The following is a 17,485-nucleotide window of genomic DNA, read 5'->3' on the forward strand; positions in this document are numbered from 1 at the left end:
AGGTACCTTAGTACGTGTCCTTAGGTAACATAACCCTCTTACCTATATATTTCCCCCTAACGTACGTGACCTTAAATCCCATACCCCTCCAAGTGTGCGTGATTAACTAACGCCCGTGTCCTTGTCTCTCCGTACAGGTGGTGATCTCTCAGCAGGTGGACGTGGCGGGACCTCTCCTGGCCGTCTCAGACAACATGTTCGTCCACAATAACTCGAAGCACGGCCGACGAGCCAAGCGTCTTGACCCAACTGAGGGTATGTTTGGTAAGTTGTGTGTGTGTGTGTGTGTGTGTGTGTGTGTGTGTGTGTGTGTGTGTGTGTGTGTGTGTGTGTGAGAGAGATGGACAGGGATTAGGTACTGACCGATTAGACAACATTCCCACACTTACTATAGGTGTCTTCAGTATGCCCTGAATAGCAGGTGATTTAAGTGATTAGCATGTCCTGATTAGGTGATTAGTACGGCCGGATTAGATGAGTTGGTCTCCCTCAAATGTCTCCGAATATAATCTGTCCTTGAGGGAGTTCCCACGACGGTCTGCTGTGTGGAGGATGGTGAATTATCATAGAATTATGTTGAATACCCGAGTCCTGGCGAGAGTGAATTATGTCGTCTATTACTATAGGTTTTGTATCTACCTTTAAGAACCTCTGTGGACACTGTTGCCCGTTACTCTTTTACAATCCACGACATCGGTGAGTTTGGTTTTCTTCTCGCGTTTATTGCTCTTTGTGGGTCAAGTAGAGATTGTTAGGATAGGTTAGGTTAGGTTAGGATAGGTTAGGATAGGTTAGGTTAGGTTAGGTTAGGATAGGTTAGGTTAGGTTATGATATTTTAGTTAAAGATAGTTGAATTAGTTTAGATAGATTAATTTGTGTCATTTGAGATAATTGTCTCAGCGCTGTAGTCTCTCAGGCAGCAATAACGTCAACACGGTGGACGCTGGTCGTCGTAGACTTAAGTAAGAATAACCGTTTTATGACGTCCGTCGCCCGTTTCTACTTAAAAAACACAGTAATTTTATAAGAAAATAAGAGGGACTGCAATAAATAAAGACCTCGCACGAGAAGGTAAATAACATCAAATATTAAGACTGAGCGCAGTATATATATATATATATATATATATATATATATATATATATATATATATATATATATATATATATATATATATATATATACATACAGTATATTGTATGTGTGTTCAGGGTTTATTGTGTAATACATTTTTATATACTTGGTCGTGTTTCAGGTGCCACACTCCGCCTCGTCGTGTATTCATCGTCCAACAAATAGTCTTATACTTTTTCCTCTACACCTCAGAAGCGGTTTTGTGGTGCACAGTTAAATTATCCCGTGATGATACTTTTTCTCTTCACGTAGGGGAAAAAATAACTAACTTTCCGTCACATTCTTCTCTCAGAATTCCCGGTGTAATAACTCGCCTCCCTCCCTCGTTATCTGGTGGCCAACATCTTCTCTGCCTTTTAAATCTGTGGCACAGGAAGCTCGTAGATTCTCGCTATGAACTATGTCTTTTACTAACTTTGAGAAACCCCCGGCGATCTTAAGGTAAAAAGCAACAATAGTTTCTCATTTGTAAGTTGGTCTTAGACAATCCCCCGCGGGGCCATAGCTCCCCGCTGATTGGTTTATTCTCCCAGCGGGAGCCAAACTCGGCCTCTGATTGGTCCGAGAAGCCTCGTCGTTCACAAGACGCGGAATGCCAATTCGGATTTTTATGTATGTGTTTTTGAGAAGCTTGTCGCTGTGGAATCTTTTAGGGTATAAAAGATATATCGAAATCACTGTTAACGCCATCGAGCGTGTCAGAAGACGGAACACAACGCCCAGTTAACTTTTGGAGCATAAATTGTGCCGAGGTGTAACGGTGATAATACTCTTCCCGCCTTTTTTTTAAACTCGTGTTTATTTTCACGGAAAGTCCCAGCGAGTTTTACGAGTATGTGAATTGCCACATATAAGAATTTTGTCGTTGAATATACTTGGCCAGCGGCACTATATCGCGGGGTTTAGAATGTAAAGTGCACTCTTTATAAAACTCCGTAGATGATGCCGCGGGATGTACCAACTAGTGTCGTTGAATAATGAACGTTTCCAAAGCCACTTGTATGACTGGTTTAATATGTAAAGTACACTCATATAAGATCTTCTTTAGTAATAATCATGAAATATAAGTAAGACTTATTTTGTCGTTGGAACGTTACCTTTTACCGGAGACAAAGTTAGTAAGTAATAGGAGAGACAGTGTTTATAAAAGCTCCTTAGATGGTGTTCCTGAAAGATAATAATTTTCTCATTAAATACTCTCCTCCCGCACCACTATCAATCCCAACATAGGCTCGAGACGTGAAGAAAATCGCTTTAAAACTCGACTAGATGATGTGCATGGGTGCGATAGGTTTTAACCAATCAGGAGCGTCGCATTGGAAAACAATAAAGATGGCGGATGACTTAGAGAGTATTGTGGTGATGACGTTGTATCTTAGCGTTAATGTAGTGTAGTCAAGATAACACCCGGGGGGACGGGACACAATTTTTAAAGCTGAATCTTGGGGTCTGGGAATGTATACAGCTGCTGTTGGTATTTGTTTTGTTTTGACGGATCAGCTGTTAATGTTTTGTTTTGATAGATCAGCTGTTAATGTTTTGTTTTGATAGATCAGCTGTTAATGTTTTGTTTTGATAGATCAGCTGTTAATGTTTTGTTTTGATAGATCAGCTGTTAATGTTTTGTTTGATTAGATCAGCTGTTAATGTTTTTGTTTGATAGATCAGCTGTTAATGTTTTTCTTTGACGGATCAGCTGTTAATGTTTTGTTTTTGATAGATCAGCTGTTAATGTTTTGTTTTGATAGATCAGCTGTTAATGTTTTGTTTTGATAGATCAGCTGTTAATGTTTTGTTTTGATAGATCAGCTGTTAATTTATAAATATTTTAATAAATTCAATACAAAATATAGGGAGAACAGAAGTCAGGACTAGTTAGGGTTAGGAAGGAGATAGGCCGGGAGGGATAGGGGAGACGCGTGGGGCTAGGAAGTGAAGGGGGCCAGGAGGTAGGGAGAATCAGGCCCCAGGGTGACCACTGTAATAATGCGATCAAAGACACCCACTTCAGGACTATGGGGGGGACCTGGCCTTCTCCTCCTCCTCCATACTTCCCCCCACGACCTCCATCTTCTCCCTACAACTCCTTCCTTCCCCTTACGATTCCTCCTTTCCCCTACGACTCTTTCCCCCACGACCCCCTCCTTCCCTTCGACTCCTTCCTTCCCCGACCCCTCCTTCCTTCGACTTTCTCCTTCACCCCGACATTCTCCTTCCTTCCCCGACCCCTTCTTCCACCACGACCTTTCCCTACGACTCCATCCCACGACCCCTCCCAACAGCCAAGAGTCGAACAACGATCAATCCTAATTCCGGATTCCTAATTTCATCGCGTGTGTGTGTGTGTGTGTGTGTGTGTGTGTGTGTGTGTGTGTGTGTGTGTGTGTGTGTGTGTGTGTGTGTGTGTGTGTGTGTGTGTGTGTTTGAGGACAAGAGTGGGAGAGTGCTCAGAGGTATCGTAGCCATGGGGTCTTTGAATGGTGCGGATAGCTATCGTTGGTGGGAGGTGAGAGGAGGGGAGAAGGTGAAGTGAGAGGAAGATGAGGTATAGTTGGTGGGGTAGGTGGTTAGGGGAAGGTGAGCTGAGGAGCGTAGAAGGTGAGGTTATTGGAAGTGAGGCGAAGGGAGGAGGTGAGGTTAGGGGAGGTGAGACAGGAGGTGAGGCCAGAGAAGGTGAGGTTATGGAAGTGAGGCGAAGGGAGGAGGTGAGGGGTTAGGGGAGGTGAGACGAGGAGGTGAGGTTGGGGAGGTGAGACGAGGAGGTGAGGCCAGAGAAGGTAGGAGTTATTGGAAGTGAGACGAAGGGAGGAGGTGAGGTTAGGGGGAGTGAGGGGAGAGGCAGGTATCGAGGCCACTGCTTCCCTCTCTGTCTTCATTACCTTGGCCTCCCCTCCTGGCTGCCTGACGAAGTCGTTTGTGAGGTGATGAGGTGATGGGATGGGGAGGTGAGATGAAGGGAGAGTGAGGGAAGGGAGGGTAGAAGAGGGTGAGGAAGGGAGGATAGAAGAGGGTGAGGAAGGGAGGATAGAAGAGGGTGAGGGAAGGGAGGATAGAAGAGGTGAGGAAGGGAGGATGGTGGGGAGGATAGAAGGGTGAGGGAATGGAGGATGGTGGGAGGATAGAAGGGTGTGAGTGGAGGATAGAGGAAGGTGAGGGAAGGGGGAAGAAGGTGATAGGATGGGGAGGATAGGGGGAAGAGATGGCTAGAAGAAAGACAGGAAGGTGAGGGAAGGGAGGGAGTGGATGGGGGATAGAAGAAATTTGGGAGAAGTAGAAGAGAGAGGAGAAAGGTGAATAAAAATGAGTACTGAGAAGAAAATAATAATAAAGAGTTGAATAAGTATTGGGAAGAGAGGTAGAGAAGAGGAAAGACAGAGAGACGCATTAGATGGAGCGTTCGTGAAGAAGAATCCGACTTAGTTGACGTTAATTAAGATAAGATAAGATGTATTTAAACGTAAACCAAAGCGATAATACGACTAGCATACGACGACACACCGAAAAGGTAAACAAAACGATAATACGACCAACATACGACGACACACCGAAAAGGTAAACAAAACGATAAACGACTAGCATACGACGCACCGAAAAGGTAACAAAACGATAATACGACCAACATACGACGACACACCGAAAAGGTAAACAAAACGATAATACGACCAGCACATGACGACACGGCGAAAAGGTAAACAAAACGATAGTACGACCAGCACATGACGACACACGGCGAAAAGGTAAACAAAACGATAGTACGACCAACACATGACGACACACGGCAGGTAAACAAAACGATAGTACGACCAGAACATGACGACACACGGCGAAAAGGTAAACAAAACGATAATACGACCAGCACATGACGACACACGGCGAAAGGTAAACAAAACGATAGTACGACCAGAACATGACGACACGGCGAAAAGGTAAAACAAAACGATAGTACGACCAGAACATGACGACACGGCGAAAAGGTAAACAAAACGATGGTACGACCAACATACGACGACACACGGCGAAAAGGTAAACAAAACGATAATACGACCAGCACATGACGACACACGGCGAAAAGGTAAACAAAACGATAGTACGACCAACACACGACGACTTTTAAACTAAATGAGACAAATTAGGACTGACGCCACAGGACCAGTTGACGCTAAATAAACACCACAGAGTAAAAATAATGTAACGCTATATTGGTTAGGTTAGGTTATAGGTAAGGTTATAGGTTAGGTTAGGTTAGGTTATAGGTTAGGTTATAGGTTAGGTTATAGGTTAGGTTATAGGTTAGGTTATAGGTTAGGTTATAGGTTAGGTTATAGGTTAGGTTAGGTTATACTGGACTGGGCTAAAGATTAGGTTTAGGTTGAGAGGTTAGGTTAGGTTAGGTTTGAAGAAAAAACAGAAAGGAAGAAAAAATGAACTTAAAAAAGGTAATGTATTCGTAAACAAAAGAAAGAGAAAACAAGAGTAAAGTGAGAGAAAGAGAGGAAAAGAAAGGAGAGAAAAGAAGATAAACAGGGGAAAAGAGAGTATACGAGGCACAACAGAAACCTCCTCCTTCCTCCCCTCCCTACCTACCTCCGTCTCTCCCTCCATCCCTCCCTCCCCAACAACCTTTTCCCAAACCCCTTACCCCATGACCCCCAACCCCACCCAAAACACACGAGCAACAATAAACCACCACCACCGTTATTAAGCTCCCCCTCCTCCCCCCTCTACCCTCCCTCTCTATCCCCATCCCTCCCCTCTACCCTCCCCTACCTCCCTCTCTCCCCCCAACTTAGTTCTTGGACATTTGCTTCGTGTTATTTCCTCGTGTGAAATAAACCTTACTATTTGATTCTGACCTCCGTGGACGATCACTTCCTCTGCTGCTGCTTCTTCTTCTTCTCTCTTCCTTCTGTGCTGTGGGGTAGTGTGGTGCTGTGTGGGGAAACTGTAGGGGCTGTGGTGGTGCTGTGGGGTGGTGTGGTGCTGTGTGGGGAAACTTAGGTGCTGTGGTGGTGCTGTGGGGTAGTGTGGTGCTGTGTGGGGAAACTGTAGGGGATGTGGTGGTGCTGTGGGGTAGTGTGGTGCTGTGTGGGGAAACTGTAGGGGCTGTGGTGGTGCTGTGGGGTAGTGTGGTGGTGGTGCTGTGTTGTGATGTGATGCTGTGTGGGGAACTGTAGGTGCTGTGGTGGTGCTGTGGGGTGAGTGTGGTGGTGCTGTGTTGTGATGTGATGCTGTGTGGGGGAACTGTAGGTGCTGTGGTGGTGCTGTGGGGTAGTGTGGTGGTGCTGTGTTGTGTGTGATGCTGTGTGGGGGGGAACTGTAGGTGCTGTGGTGGTGCTGTGTGGGGAAACTGTAGGTGCTGTGGTGGTGCTGTGGGGTAGTGTGGTGGTGCTGTGTGGGGAAACTGTAGGTGCTGTGGTGGTGCTGTGGGAGTAGTGTGGTGGTGCTGTGTGGGGAACTGTAGGGGCTGTGGTGGTGCTGTGGGGTAGTGTGGTGGTGCTGTGTAGGGGAACTGTAGGGGCTGTGGTGGTGCTGTGGGGTAGTGTGGTGGTGCTGTGTGTGGTAGTGTGGTGGTGCTGTGGGGTTGTGTGCTGTCCTGTGGGGATTATGTTGGGATTCTGTGGTAGTGTAAGATGGTAATAGTAGAGTAGTATACTAGATGATGTGGTAATAGTCCTATATTGTGATCGTGGTGTGGTGATAGTCCTATATCGTGATCGTGGTGTGGTGATAGTGATGGGAGCAGAATAATGATGGCATTAGATATATAATGACGAAATTAGTACAATGGTGTAAGAGCAGTGTGTGTGTGTGTGTGTGTGTGTGTGTGTGTGGTCGTTAAAATCAATCCCGAGACTTACATGAAGGACGAGATATACTCCTTTATAAACTACTATAACAAACAATAAAACAAGTAAACAAAAGTAAACAACTAGTCTTACACCTTCCATTGACCCGTTTACCTGCAGGGGCTTCTCACTAACGATGCGTCACACCTGTCTCCCAATTATACATCAAATTATAAATGCATCTGTTTGTCATTATCATCAATTTACAATTTATTTCATCAACTCATCAACTGGAGAACAAGAAGATTGATGGATTGAAAAGATTGAATTAATTATGTGTTGTTTCCCTAAGTTAAAAGGTGATTCAACTGTTACAAAAAAAATTAAGTTCTATGGTGAATTTATTAGTAAAAATGGTTATTGAATAAGTTTTAAAAGTTATTGAGTTAAAAAATGTGACTGGAAGGATTAAAAAAGGTGATTCGACGAGTTAAAACAGAGTACACATAAAACAGCAATAAGACAAACACGACACACACACACACACACACCTCCGTCTTGGCCGTCCACTGAATTGCCTCTGTCAGAAAGAGCGTCTCCCTCCTGTGAATTATAGACGACCCCCGTCTGCTGCTGCTGTCTGTAGTAGGCCTCTTGCTGTTACTGCTGCTGTTATCTCTAGTAGGCCTCTTGCTGTTACTGCTGCTGTTATCTCTAGTAGGCCTCTTGCTGTTACTGCTGCTGTTATCTCTAGTAGGCCTCTTGCTGTTACTGCTGCTGTTATCTCCTAGTACCTCTTGATGCTGTTGCTGTTATCTCTAGCAGGCCTCTTGATGCTGTTGCTGTTATCTATAGTAGGCCTCTTGATGCTGTTGCTGTTATCTCTAGTAGGCCTCTTGATGTTGTTGCTGTGTTATCGCTAGTAGGCCTCTTGATGCTGTTGCTGTTATCTATAGTAGGCCTCTTGATGCTGTTGCTGCTATCTCTAGTAGGCCTCTTGATGCTGTTGTTGTTATCTCTAGTAGGCCTCTTGATGTTGTTGCTGTTATCTCTAGTAGGCCTCTTGATGTTGTTGCTGTTATCTCTAGTAGGCCTCTTGATGCTGTTGTTGTTATCTCTAGTAGGCCTCTTGATGTTGTTGCTGTTATCTCTAGTAGGCCTCTTGATGCTGTTGCTGTTATCTCTAGTAGGCCTCTTGATGTTCTTTATCTCTAGTAGGCCTCTTGATGCTGTTGCTGTTATCTATAGTAGGCCTCTTGATGCTGTTGCTGTTATCTCTAGTAGGCCTCTTGATGCTGTTGTTGTTATCTCTAGTAGGCCTCTTGATGTTGTTGCTGTTATCTCTAGTAGGCCTCTTGATGTTGCTGTTATCTCTAGTAGGCCTCGTGATATAATGTTAATAACGTCAACATTAACCTGAGACGCCACTCATCCTGCCATCAGCAACTTTTCATCATTCATCTATTAAAAAAATTCCTTCATCCACCTTTAGAAATATTTATCCATTTCCTCAAAGTCGTAAGTTTTATCATCATCTTATAATAAATAGAACAATGTCTGGGTAGAGTCACAGCACAGTTCTGACGCCACCTCGGTCACGGCCTCATAACAGTTACCGAGATACATGTTGTCCTTGATATGATCCAAAGTTAAGGAGGAGAAATTAATACAGGAGGATCTGAGAAACTGAAATTTTAACCTGATGAAGTATTTTGAGGTGGGGGCGTGTTGGAGATGGAGGTGGGGATGTATGGATCTGGGGTTGGGGAGGAGGAATGAGGGTCTGAGGAAGGGTGGAAAAGGTGGAAGGAAAGGAGGGGGGAATGGCGGGGGGATGAGGAGGAGCGTTGCATCTCGCTGATTACTGGAAAGAATAAAAACAGATTCGGCATCACCGTCTGACACCAGTAAAGGAGAGAGACGGACCTGGGGTGGAGGTGGGGAGGTTATTGGGGAGACATCTATGTGGTTGTGGAGCTGGGGAGGTATTGGGGAGACGTCCAGGTGGTGGTGGTGGTGAGGAGGTTGTTGGGGAGACATCTAGGTGGTGGTGGAGCTGGGGGAGGTTGTGGGAGACGTCCAGGTGGTGGTGGTGGGGCGGTTTTGGGGAGACGTCCAGGTGGTGATGGAGATGGGGAGGTTATTGGGGAGAAGTGCACAGACGCCTAAGTTAATGCTTGACCTCTCCTCTACGTATCACTTGAAGATTAACCACCCAGCTTATACCACCAAGATTAACAAACCTAACCTAACCAAGCAAACCTAATCTAACCCCTCCAGGTAGTGTTAGGAGGTTTAATCATTGGGTGAAATAAGCTGAAGGGGAAAGGGTAGAAGAGAGAACAAGGTCATTGCATGTTTGTGAAGCCCTGAACACATTTCTAACATCTGGTTTAGATCAACATACTCGTTAACGGCAAAGGTAACATCATCAAGACACGGGTTCGAATACTAAGTAAATCCAGGTAACACAGTCTCTCTACTGGTTATTACACAACTTATGAAACGCACCTGTAAAGTGAACACGAGGGTTGTGAACACGGGGTTGTGAGGAATATTATTGACGAAGGAAGATTACGGTCAGTGAGTGTATAGTACATGTGGTGGTGGTGGTGATGATGATGGTAGTAGTGGTGGTGATGGTGGGGATGGTAGTAGTGCAGGTATGGTGATAGTGTTGATGGGGTAGTGGTGGTGTTGTTGATGGTAGTAGTAGTGGTGGTGGTGAGGTGTTGATGATGATGATGATGATGGTAGTAGTGGTGGTGATGGTGGGGATGATACTAGTGGTGGTGGTGGTAGTGGTGATGATACTAGTGGTGTTGATGGTAGTGGTGATGAACTACTAGTGGTGTTGATGGTAGTGGTGATGATATTCGTGGTGTTTGAGTAGTGGTGATGATACTAGTGGTGGTGGTAGTGGATGATGATACTAGTGGTGTTGATGGTAGTGGTGATGATACTAGTGGTGTTGATGGTAGTGGTGATGATACTAGTGGTGTTGATGGTAGTGGTGATGGTTAATGCCTGAAGACTCCCGCCTCCCCAGCTTATTTCACCGACAGATTAATCACCCTATAACGTTACAGGGGTTAGGTTAGGTTAGGTTTGGGGTGACAGGTGTGTGTAAACGACACTGAGAAAGAGGAAGAGGAGGAGAGGGATAGGGGGAAGGACGAAAAAAGAGGAGAGGGAGATAGAAGAAAGAGGCGGAGGAGGATATAGGTAGAAAGAGGAATTAGGGAATAGGTGAGAAGACGGAAGAGGAAAAGGAAGGGAAGGATAGAAGATAATAGGAGAGGCAGAAGGAGACGGTAGAAAAACCTAGTGGAGAATAAAAGAAGGAAAAGGAAATGAATGAAAGGAAGAAAAGGAAGGAGATGAGAAAAAGACGACGTTAAGAGGAAAATAAAAAAAAACTACAAAAATTCTTAACTTCCGTATTGAGCCTACAACCTCCCTCCTTCCATCCTTCTCTCCCTTACCTCCTTCCCTCCCTCCCTCTCCCCCCTCCCTCCCTCCCTCCCTCCTCCTTCTTTTCCTTCCTTCTCCCCCTCCCTCCGTCTGCCTCCCGACACTAAAATGTGGTGAGTATTACGGGCTGAACGTGGTCGACCTCTCAAGATGGCCAAACACCTTTTTTTCTGTTTTCCTTTCTCTCTCTCTCTTTCTCTTCCTCCCTACCGTCACCCCCAAACAATCCCCCCCTCCCCACCTTCTTCATGCCTCAAACAAGTTTTTATTTTATTTTCATTGAGGTTTGGTTGTTGATTTTGCAGGGGAAGGGGGAGCCTACTAGTCCCTCATTGGCTTTTACTCCTCCCGGTATGTTTGTTTAAGCGCACTGTTTCTGTGTATTAGTTTTGGTGGTTTAGTTTTGGGTGTTAGTTTGCATAGCAATATTATTCGAGTGTTTGTCTTAGGGGCCGGGTTGGTTTAGCACTTAGATTCGGGTGTTAATTTTATACATTATTGATTTTTAGTCTTGATTGTGTTATTTTTTGTGTTTAAGTCTCGTGGGTTAGTTTAAGGTAGGTGTTGTGTGTGTGTGTGTGTGTGTGTGTTTAGTATGTTATTACAGTCTTCTCATTGTTTGGATTTGTTTATCATGTATGTTTTTAGCTTTTTTTTAATACACATCAGATATTTTAATGTATTTTACCTGTTTTTGTTTTGATCAACATTGGGATACTTTATAGAATCACTTGAAAATTAGCTGGGGAACATATTTCACCTGAAATTAGACACCCTAACTATATCTTGGAGATTTAGGTTAGGTGAGTTAATCTTCAGGTAAATAAACAAGTGAAAGCTAATCTTCAGGTGAAATAGCTGGGGTGGCTTATCTTAAGGTGGAAATAAGCTGGGGTGGCTTATCTTAAGGTGATGCAATATTAATTTTTTGCCATTCCGTGACGAAGGTGAGCTTTGCCTACCTGTCACTGATGATCTGTTACAGCAGGTGTTCTGTACATCCCAGCCCCTACCTCACACGCAGCCCTTACCACCACACAGTCCTCACCACCACCAGCCTTTACCGCCACCCACCCCTCATTGTCACCCAGCCCTCACCCCCACCCAGCCCTCACCTCACACCCAGCCCTCACTTTCCACACACCTACATCTCCACTCATCACCCTATCTTGTTTACCTGTGACAACCCTCACCCCCCTCATGCCACACCCCGTCTTAAATTCCTAGTGCATGTGTACATCACCCCCTCATCCCCTCCCTCCCTCCCTCTCCCTCACCTTCCATCCTCCTCGCCCTCCTTCCCTCGCCCTCTTTCCCTCCACTCGCCTCCTTCCTTCCTCCCTCCTTCCCTCCTCTCTTCCTCCTTCCCTCACTCGCCCTCCTTCCCTCACTCGCCCTCCTTCCCTCACTCGCCCTCCTTCACTCACTCGCCCTCCTCTCCTCGCCCCTCCTATACAGAGTGTGGGCGTGGCTCTTCCCTTGTGTCCATCCGTCCACGACACAGGTGAGTCGAACTCCACCTCCTTCTACCACCACCACGCCCCGGATTGTACAGTGGTGCTGAATAAAATGCTTTGGTAATCTCTCTCTCTCTCTCTCTCTCTCTCCTCTCTCTCTCTCCCTCTCTCTCTCTCTCTCTCTCTCTCTCTCTCTCTCTCTCCCCCCTCTCTCCAAATGCATAAGAATTTTTCCCTCAACTTATTTTCACCTGAAAAATTAAACACCCTAACGCTACCTAGTAGAGTGCGTTTAAGTTAGGTTAAGTTCGGTTCAGAGTAGAATGGGTGAAGACTCGCTCTCTGCTGCCCTTGTCCACCTCCTGTGCCTCAGACAATTTAATACCAGGTAGCTGTTGTCACACTCTCACTGTGTGGTGTGTGAGCCCAGCTGGTGGAGGCATCCGAGTGGTGCTCAAGGGACAGCTGGGGTGTCAGTCAGTGCTAAGGGGCGCTGGTATTAGGGTGTCAAATATTTGTTTTGTAATTTATGAGAATTTGTACCTTAGTAAATAGTTCATTGTATTGTGTGTTGTTTTGTTGCAAAGATGTATCGATTATTATTATTATTATTATTATTATTATTATTATTATTATTATTATTATTATTATTGACGATGATAATGGTGGCCTTACATACCTGTCCCTCATAAAGTCTGTGCCTACATCTAGCCAATTCCCCATACATATTAACCCTCCCCCCGTATCTTCCCCAGGACTGTACCCCCCACTTGCCAGCTACCCCTGCATCAAGGCCATCACCGTCAGAGGGCTGGACCACGGGAGGCGCCACCGTCATCATTATAGGCGATAACTTCTTTGACGGGCTGCAGATCGTCTTCGGCACCATGTTGGTCTGGGTGAGGTGAGACGCCACACTGTTTACATGTTGTAGCCAAGAAGAATTTTGTTTTATGGGAGTTTTATAATGTTTTAGATATTTATGAAATCAGTTTAATGTAAGTTCATATGACGGGTTTAATAGTATAATAACACGTGGACAATGGCATTATAGTATATAAATTCAAATAATTCGGTACTATTTTACTGGTGTTAGAATGATTTACGAGCTAGAATACTAATAATATTTATAATACGACAATAACAACGGCAGTAACCAGGACAACAATAACACAGTAATAATGACTAATAACAATAATAATGACTTGTAACACAGTATCTGATAATAATAAACAACAGTATTTGGATGTCGAGAGCAGTACTGGGCTACAAAAATTGGCCTTGAAAAGATAATCCAGAGTAATGGAGGGATGTTACACAGATCACTGGCCTTCTGACATCGCCATGGCCACTTCTAATTTGGGTGGCCATTAGTAAATAAAAGGAAACAGTACTAAATTAAGCATTTCAGGACTCCTGCGGGCAGTTTAGAAGACAGAGCTTGTGTAAAGTTGTCATCGTTCACAATATTGGATAGCAACACTATCACGCATTAAACCAGTCGACAGCTAAGGACAGGGAGTATCTGTGACGGTATATTTAGCCTCTTTGACCCTCCTGCTACCGTGCCAAATGCAGAAGGAACCTCGCCATGTGGAGCCTCGCCTTGTGGAGCCTCACTGTTATAAAGATTATGCTGTGATGGCTGTGTGTACGTACTGTGTCTTGAAGGTTCACCATTCTTGTATTGTTAGTCAGCACGTGTCAGTGATAGTGGAAATGTATACCATTAACAGTGTTTTATGTGAAGTCAGGGATAAATATGTAGTCGAGGTAGTTTGGTAGTGAGAGGGACAGTTGTTGTGGCAGGTGACGTCACATTCTCTTGTAACTAGTGATGGTATATTATGTTGGTGCTGCTCGTAACGTCACACGCTGCCGAAGGTGTTAACACTGTTATTATTGTAGTCACTAAAGACGCAATATACTCTTGTTATAATGGCTGACGTTGTTTATTTTGGTTTTGAGATCGATGACGTCATATAATGTTTTCTTGCAGTTGGTGACGTCACACGCCATCCGGGTCAGACACCCCGCGTCACATCCCTGGGGTGGTGGAGGTGACGCTTTCCTACAAGTCCAAGCAGTTTGCAAGGGGCGCACCTGGCAGATTCGTCTATGTCTGTGAGTATCAGTGTTAGTCTCTCCAATTGTAATAACCCCAGCAGTCGCCAGTGGGGAATTAATACACTCTGTTAATAGCTGTTAGGAATGTGTTGTACGCCCACCTACTGAAAATGGCTCCCTGTGACTTCCTCATATCCGGCTTATGTGAAATTTGGAACTGATTGTTTATGAAGGGAATCAAATGTCGTGGTTTACAGTGTAGAGTTTTAGACCAAACGTATAATTGCTTGTAGAATCATTATCTGATCCTGCTGTAGAATCATTATACTGATCCTCTGTACTGTAGAATCATTATACTGATCCACTGTACTGTAGAATCATTATACTGATCTTCTGTACTGTACTTAATTGCCGGTGTGGCGGCGAACTGTGAGGTCAGTTACATAACCTTGTATACATACGCCTTCCTGCTTCACCGTAGACCCTTCTGACTAGCGGACGTTCTAGACTATTTTGTTTTTAGTCTCCTCCCTTCACTCCACAATAGCAGACAATATTTACATTATCGTAAAATACAATAGTTTTTTAAAGACGACGGCATTACGATACTCTTTTGTGGTTGGCAGTCATATACATAGTAAAGTAGTTTTATAGACAAGATGGAGTTATGAGGTTGGCAGCGTCTCCGAATAGAATTAGTGGAGGTAGTTGATGGAGGCCCACGGACACTCTTACGATAACTGAACGTACGAGTATCTTTATTGTTTCGTTGGATGGTTTTAATGAAGCATAAAATTAAACCTGATTCATCTATCAGTTTGACTTAACCTTCAGCGTTGACTCATTATCTATCCCTCTCAGCGTTGATTCTTCCCATTCTCAGCATTGACTCTCCTTTCTCAGTGTTGACTCTCTCCCCTTTCTCAACATTGACTCTCCTTTCTCAACATTGACTCACTCTCTCCGTCTTCACAGCGTTTGCGCCCACCATCGACTACGGGTTCCAGCGGCTGCAGAAGTTGATCCCCGGCACCCAGGCGACCCAGAGAAGCTGCCGAAGGAGATCATCTGGCGCGCGGCGGACCTGGCTGAGGCGCTTTACTCCATGCCCGCAACAACCAGCTTGCCCTCCCGCCCCACGCTCCCCCGCTATGAACCAAACCTCCGCCATGACCGGTTTCAACACCTACAACCGGCCAGCTCGCCGTCACGTCAGGACACGGCTAACACACAGTGGGGAAGGTGATTATTGTTGACCTTTTATTGAGTAACTGAGTGTCTGTGTTTTGTTTTTCTCTTCTGTTTTTCTGTATTTTTGTTTTTTTATATTTTTTTACTTTTGTTTTTATTGTTTTAAGCCATTGGTATTATTTTTTTTCCTTCTTCAATCTCTGTTTTTGTAATTTTTCGTAAATATAAATTTATCGTCATTTTTCCTCTCATCTTTTTTCTTTTTTTTTCTTGATAATACTTAATATTGTCCCTCTCTTTTAATTTTTATTCTTAACCTTACTCTTCATCACAGTCATTAGCATCCTTCTCCCTAATAAATAAATAAGTTACTTTAAAATATTATGGCTCAGAAATACCCGAGACCGAGATAATGCCAAATGTTCAGGGAATTTGTCCTCAACTGTACGTATTGCTGGAGAATAAAATATATTTACTTTACATTCAACATAATTATTTAAGATAGGATTTTGTGTATATTTTCACTCTGGCTTTTGCGGTTTAGTAATGAAGTTATTTATTGTTTGCTATTGTAATTTATTGGAGGTTTATAATTGTTAATAAATGGTATATATATTTATGTCTCAGGTGTTATGTCATACACTGTTACCACACCCTGTTTACCATGTCTTACACTGTTACCACAACCTGTTTACCATGTCTTACACCATTACCACACCCTGTTTACCATGTCTTACACTGTTACCACCAACCCTGTTTACCATGTCTTCACTACCGTTACCACACCCTTGTTTACCATGTCTTACCTGTTACACAACCTGTTCACCACGTCTTACACTGTTACCACACCCTGATTTACCATGTCTTACATACTAACAAACCCTGTTTACTATGTCTTACACTATTAACCACACCCTGTTTAACCATGTCTACAATTGTTACCACACCCTGTTTACCATGTCTTACACTGTTACTAACAACCTGTTTTACCATGTCTTACACTGTTACCACACCCTGTTTACCATGATCTTAACTGTTACTACACACCCTGTTTACCATGTCTTACACTGTTACCACACCCTGCTTACCATGTTCACACCACTACCAAACCCCGTTTACCATGTCTTACACTGTTACCACACCCTGTTTACCATGTCTTACACTGTTACACACACCCTGTTTACTATGTCTACACTGTTACCACACCCTGTTTACCATGTCTTACACTGTTACCAACAACTCTGTTTACCATGTCTTACACTGTTACCACACCCTGGTTTACCAGTCTTATACTGTTACCAACCTGTTTACCATGTCTTACACTGTTACCACACCCTAGTTTACCATGTCTTATACTGTTACCACACCCTGTTTACCATGTCTTATAACTGTTACTTCAACACCCTGTTTAACCATGTCTTACACTGTTACCACACCCTGTTTACCATGTCTCTTATACCGTTACCAACAACCTGTTTTACCATGTCTTACTACTGTTACCACACCCTGCTTCAACCATGTCCATTAACTGTTCCACACCCTGTTTACCATGTCTTACACTGTTACCACACCCTGTTTACCATGTCATTACACTGTTACCACACCCCTGTTTACCATGTCTACACTGTTACCAATAATTCTGTTTACCATGTCTACACTGTTACCACAACCGTCATTTCTTACACTGTTACCAAACCCTGTTTACCATATCATTAACTGTTACCAAACCCTGTTTACCATGTCATTAACTGCAACAACAACCTATACCATATCTTACACTGTTACCAAAACCCTGTTTACCATGTCTTACCAATTACCAACAACCTGTTTACCATGTCATTAACTGTTACACACACCCTATACCATCTCCTACACTGTTAATAACAACCTGTTTACCATGTCTTACACTGTTACCACACCCTGTTTACCATGTCTTACACTGTTACCACACCCTGCTACCATGTTCTTATCATAACACCCTGCTTTACCATGTCTTACACCTGTTACCACACCCTGTTTACCATGTCTTACACTGTTACCACACCTGCTTACCATGTCTTACACTGTTACTAACACCCTGTTTACCATGTCTTACAATTGTTACCACAACTGTTTACTAGTCTTACACTGTTACCAAACCCTGCTTATACCATGTCTTAAATACTGTTACCACACCCTGTTTACCATGTCTTACACTGTTACCAAACACCCTAGTTTACCATGTCTTACACTGTTACCACACCCTGTTTAATTATGTTCCACACTGTTACCACACCCTGTTTAATATGTCTTACACTGTTACCACACCCTGTTTACCATGTCTTACACTAATGTTACACAAACACCCTGTTTACCATGTCTTACACTGTTACCAA

At 43.9% G+C, this 17,485-nt stretch overlaps 1 protein-coding gene across 1 annotated transcript in view; it reads left to right on the forward strand.

Moving 5' to 3' along the window:
• LOC121855217 (transcription factor collier-like) overlaps positions 1-15,165 on the forward strand; it is a gene marked incomplete at its 5' end in the record, with an annotated part of 29,996 nt that extends 14,831 nt beyond the window's left edge. The window contains 7 exon segments of the mRNA XM_042350080.1: positions 138-264; positions 12,608-12,647; positions 12,649-12,751; positions 13,852-13,880; positions 13,882-13,976; positions 14,895-14,939; positions 14,942-15,165. Of these exon segments, the coding sequence (XP_042206014.1) occupies positions 138-264; positions 12,608-12,647; positions 12,649-12,751; positions 13,852-13,880; positions 13,882-13,976; positions 14,895-14,939; positions 14,942-15,165 (663 nt within the window).
• Between the last annotated feature and the right edge of the window lie 2,320 nt (positions 15,166-17,485).

Source organism: Homarus americanus, unplaced genomic scaffold, assembly GCF_018991925.1.
Source record: "Homarus americanus isolate GMGI-L3 unplaced genomic scaffold, GMGI_Hamer_2.0 scaffold20160, whole genome shotgun sequence".
In the NCBI taxonomy this organism is placed as follows: domain Eukaryota; kingdom Metazoa; phylum Arthropoda; class Malacostraca; order Decapoda; family Nephropidae; genus Homarus; species Homarus americanus.